This window comes from Crocodylus porosus, unplaced genomic scaffold, assembly GCF_001723895.1.
Source record: "Crocodylus porosus isolate Cpor-Errol unplaced genomic scaffold, CroPor_comp1, whole genome shotgun sequence".
Lineage (NCBI taxonomy): Eukaryota > Metazoa > Chordata > Crocodylia > Crocodylidae > Crocodylus > Crocodylus porosus.
This window is the reverse complement of record NW_017728926.1, coordinates 3,498,261-3,502,795: the sequence shown is the minus strand read 5'-3', so window position 1 is coordinate 3,502,795 and position 4,535 is coordinate 3,498,261. Positions and strand designations below refer to the sequence as shown.

The following is a 4,535-nucleotide window of genomic DNA, read 5'->3' as shown; positions in this document are numbered from 1 at the left end:
GCCCCCCGCCCGGGTAGCCGTGTGTGCGATCCAGTCTCCCAGCTCGTTCTCGTTGTTCGTGGTTTTTTCTTGCTTCTTTTAATGACCTTTTTGTAACTGCGTGTGTCGCCCTCGGGGAACAATAAAGACGTGTACAGACGCCCGCCTCCGCCTGCCTCTGTCCCCTCAGGCCCCCGAGGCCCCAAGCTCCATGTGCTCCCCACAGCCCCTGAGCCCTGCCCCCTTCCAGGCCCCACCCCTTTTGCCCAGACCACACCCTCTGAGGCCAATGTCTGTGCCCTGCCCTTTCCAGTGGACTCGCCACTGCTGGGGGGGGAGAACCCAGCTCCCAGGACCTCCTGCTTTAGCTCACTGGACCCCAGGTCTGGATCCCAGTGCTGTGGGATGGGAAATTGCCCATGGGGGAGGCTGTATGAGCCTGGGAGTAATTTATTTACCCACCTTGCAATCTCCAGTGGTTTGGTCCAGTTCTCTTCCCATCCTCTGAACCTACATTAGTTTGATCCACCCCCCAGAACCCATATTGGTTTGATCCATGCCTCCCTTCCCCGACCCATATTAGTTTGATTCACTGCCCCCTGTCCCCTGCCACATTAGTTTGGTCCGACTCCCCCCCACACACACTTATATTGGTTTGGTCGAATGCGCCTCCAGTCTTTTTTTTTATTGATTTGTTCCAATTTGTTGTTTCCCCCTACCCCACCCCCCGTAACTGCCTTTTATTGGTTCGGGCCAGTCTCCCCTATAATTCCGTCAGATTGGTTTGATCCAAATTTCTTCTCCCATTGGTTTCTTCCAACCTTCACTCCCAGATGTCTCATCTTGGTTTCGTCCTCTCCCCCACCATATAATTTCCACTCCTGTTAGTTTGGTCCGATACTGCCTATTCCCCCCCCCCCCATATTCGTTTCATCCATTCTCACCCACAGCCTCTGGCAGGGTGGTTTGTCCCACCTCCCCTATGACCCTCACAGTGGTGTGGTCCAAGCGCCCTTATCACCCCCTCCCCCAACTCTCAGCGTGGTTTAACCCAAACACCCCTTTCAAATGGTATTACTCTATACACCTCGGGGTATCCTCACAATGGTTTGACCCAATAGTTCCCCTAGAAACCTTCTCAAGATGGCTTGCCCTAATACCCCTCGCTCACAATGGTCTGACCAATACAACTTTGCAAACCTTACCAATCGTTTCACCCGGCCCACTATTCCCGCCTCACACGGATTAGACCCCCCGTACATCGAGCCTTACAATGGTTTGACCCACCCCATGAACATCCCAGAATGGTTCCGTTCAACCCCCCCTACAGTGCCTGCTTCTATGGTTTGACCCCACCCCTGGTTAACTGCGTGGCCTGGCTGAAAGCCACAATGGTTTAACCCAATCCCCCAGTCAACCCTCACGTTTTGGTTCAGCCCAAGCCCCACTCCACATTGCAGCGTGTGTAACAATGGTTTAACCCCGCCAGTGGTTTGCCTCGCATTCCCCGCCTCCCCTCACAATGGTTTGACCCAACGCCCTGGGTGGAGCTTCCTCAACATGGCGGGTCCCGCCTCGCGCTCTAACGTCACCGCGCCGCGCTGCGCCTCGCCGCGCGCGCTGATTGGCTGCCGCCGCAGTAAGACGCCCGCGGATTGGGGGGCAGCAATGGGCCAGTGGGGCGGCGCTTTCTTTGGGGACTGACGGAGGTTTGAGCAGGCGGAGGTGAGGGGGGTCGGGGAACCCGGGGACGCGGGAGGGGGCACCCTGGGCCGGGGCTGCACTGAGGTAGGGGGTCTCCTCGGGAAGCCCCTCGAGGGGAGTCCTGTAGGGTCTCGCGGGCGTGGGCGCATGGCCGCCCCCAGCTGCCTCGGCCTGACCCCTGGCCTGGTTGTTTCCCCCCAGGTGCTTGGAGACCCCCAGGCGCCGCCTGCCAGGTTGGTGCCCCCCCCAACCCCCCAGCTTTCAGGCTTGAGGGGCCCCTGGAAGTCCAGTGCTCGAGGCAAGCCCTGTCCTTGCACCCCTCCCCGCCGGCTCAGTGCCGCCCGCCGCCATGGCGGCCCCGGAGGAAGAGACGCTTGTGTTCATGGAGCACCGGTACGTGTGCTCGGAGTGCAGCCAACTGTACGGCTCGCTGGAGGAGGCTGTGCTACACCAGCAGACCCACCTGGCGCCCGAGCCACGGTACGAGGTGCTGGGCTTGGCAGGTGAGGCGGCTGCCGGGCTCTACCAGGCCGTGGCCGTGCCCGAGAGCAGCCAGTTCCAGTGTCTGGAGTGCGGGCAGCTGCTGCTGACGCCCAGCCAGCTCCTGGAGCACCAGGATGTTCACCTCAAGCTTCTCAGCCCTGAAGCCGAGGCGCCCCCCAAGCCGGTGTCTGCTGTGCCTGCTGCCGCTGCAGCGGGGCAGATCCACTACGAGTGCGTGGACTGCAAAGCTCTCTTCACCAGCCAGGAGGTGTGGCTGGCCCACCGTGCCGCCCACCGTGCCCCTGAGGCACCAGCACAGAGTCAGGCACTGGTGCGGCTGGAGCACTCCTACCGCAAGCCAGAGGAGGAGGCAGCAGCAGTGGGTGGCACTGCTGACCTGAGCGCAGTACAGCTGCTGCTATATGAGTGTGGCGAGTGCCTGCAACTCTTCCAGACGCCTAAGGAGTTCCTGGAGCACCAAGCCGGGCACCTGGCACCCGCAGCACCCCCCGCTGTCAACGGCACAGCGCCAGCGCTGGCGGAGCCTGCAGGTGACCACAGCTATGAGCTGAAGGGTGGTGCCCCGCACCGGTGTGGGGAGTGCGAGCTGGCCTTGCCCACAGCCCGTGCACTGGAGCTGCATCGCCGTGCCCATCGCCGCGGCGCCTTCCCTTGTGCCCTATGCAGCCGGGCCCTGCCCTCGCCAGCCGCCCTGGCGCAGCACGCGGCGCAGCACAGTGGGGAGTCACGCCTGCTCTGCCTGGACTGTGGCTTGGCCTTTGATACAGAGCCTGCGCTGCTAGCACACCGCCGCGCCCATGGGCCCAACCCACTGCACTGCTGCCCCTGCGGGAAGGCCTTCCTCAACATGACCAAGTTCCTCTACCACCGCCGCACCCACGGCTCTCTGCTGCCTACCCCTGAGGCTCCGGTGCCCGTTGAGCCGGCCCCAGTGCCTGCTCCAGAGGCCCCAGCGCCGGACACAATGCCGCTGACCATCATCTACTCAGATGGCAGCACTGGGGGCAGCGGCGGGCACCGGTGCCTGGCATGTGGCAAGGCCTTTGGCAAGCAGCTGCAGCTGGCCAGGCACCAGCGCTTCGTGCATGGGCTAGAGCGACGCCATGAGTGCCACACGTGTGGGAAGAGGTTCAAGAAGAAGTCGCATGTGCGCAACCATCTGCTGACACACACTGGGGAGCGCCCCTTCGCTTGCCCCGACTGCCCCAAGGCCTTCAACTCGCAGGCCAACCTGCTGCGGCACCGCCTGACGCACACTGGGGAGCGGCCCTACCAGTGCCAGGTCTGCCTGAAGCGCTTCACTCAGTCCTCCACACTGCAGCAGCACCTCTTCGTGCACAGCCGGCATTACCCCTACCAGTGCCCCGAGTGTGGTGTGCATTTCCACCGCCCCTACCGCCTGCTCATGCACCGCTACCACCACACGGGTGAGTACCCCTACAAGTGTGGCGAGTGTGGGCGCTCTTTCCTGCTTCGTCGCCTGCTGGACGTGCACCGCCTGGGCCACGCTGGGCGCCAGCCCCATGTGTGTGGGGCCTGTGGGGCTGCCTTTGCCACAGCCCCGCAGCTGCGTGAGCATCGGTGCGGCAAGGCTGGGCGGCGCCATGAGTGTGCCACGTGCGGCAAGAAGGTGAGCACCGCAGCTCGACTGCGGGCGCATGAACGGGTGCACGAGGCGGGTGCTGGGGCTGCACAGCCTGTGCCAGCACCACTACCACCACCGCCAGCACCACGCCGCCCCGCCGGGCCCAAGAGCTTTGAGTGCAGCGAATGCAAGAAGCTGTTCAGCACGGAGACCTCACTGCAAGTGCATCGCCGCATCCACACTGGGGAGCGGCCTTATCCCTGCCCGGACTGCGGCAAGGCCTTCCGCCAGTCCACCCACCTCAAGGACCACCGGCGCTTGCACACGGGTGAGCGGCCGTACAAGTGTGAGCAGTGTGGCAAGGCCTTCGCCATTGCCGTGCGCCTGGCTGAGCACCGCCGCACGCACACTGGAGAGCGCCCCTATGCCTGTCCCCATTGCCCCAAAGCCTACCGCTCCTTCTCCAACCTCTGGAAGCACCGCAAACTCCACCAGGCCCAGCGCCGCACCGCGGCACCAGACCCACCTTCTGCTGCTGCCATCCCTGAGCAGGAGGAGGAGCCAGTTGTACCTCCAGCTGCCAACTATGCACCAGCACTGGCCATCATGGAGACCATCGAGATCTACCCGGCACCTCCTGCTGCTACCGAAGCTGCGACTGCCCCCCTGGATGGGCTGCATGTGGGGGATGGGGTCTGAGTGGGGCCCTGCCCCTAATGGGTGGTGGTTTGTGCAGGGCTCTGCCTACTTAGGGGGCTGATGG

The 4,535-nt window shown here is 63.2% G+C and overlaps 1 protein-coding gene across 1 annotated transcript; it reads left to right on the top strand.

Moving 5' to 3' along the window:
• Positions 1-1,602: 1,602 nt before the first annotated feature.
• Positions 1,603-4,529, top strand: LOC109314195 (zinc finger protein 574-like). The gene is made up of 2 exons (XM_019541202.1): positions 1,603-1,704; positions 1,885-4,529. Exon 2 carries the CDS (start codon positions 2,033-2,035, stop codon positions 4,469-4,471), a length of 2,439 nt encoding a protein of 812 aa, XP_019396747.1. The 5' UTR covers positions 1,603-1,704; positions 1,885-2,032; the 3' UTR covers positions 4,472-4,529.
• The last annotated feature ends 6 nt before the right edge of the window (positions 4,530-4,535 follow it).

Excerpts from the sequence above, each read along its gene's own strand:
- LOC109314195 (XM_019541202.1), top strand. The coding sequence starts at position 2,033 with ATGGCGGCCCCGGAGGAAGAGACGCTTGTGTTCATGGAGCACCGGTAC.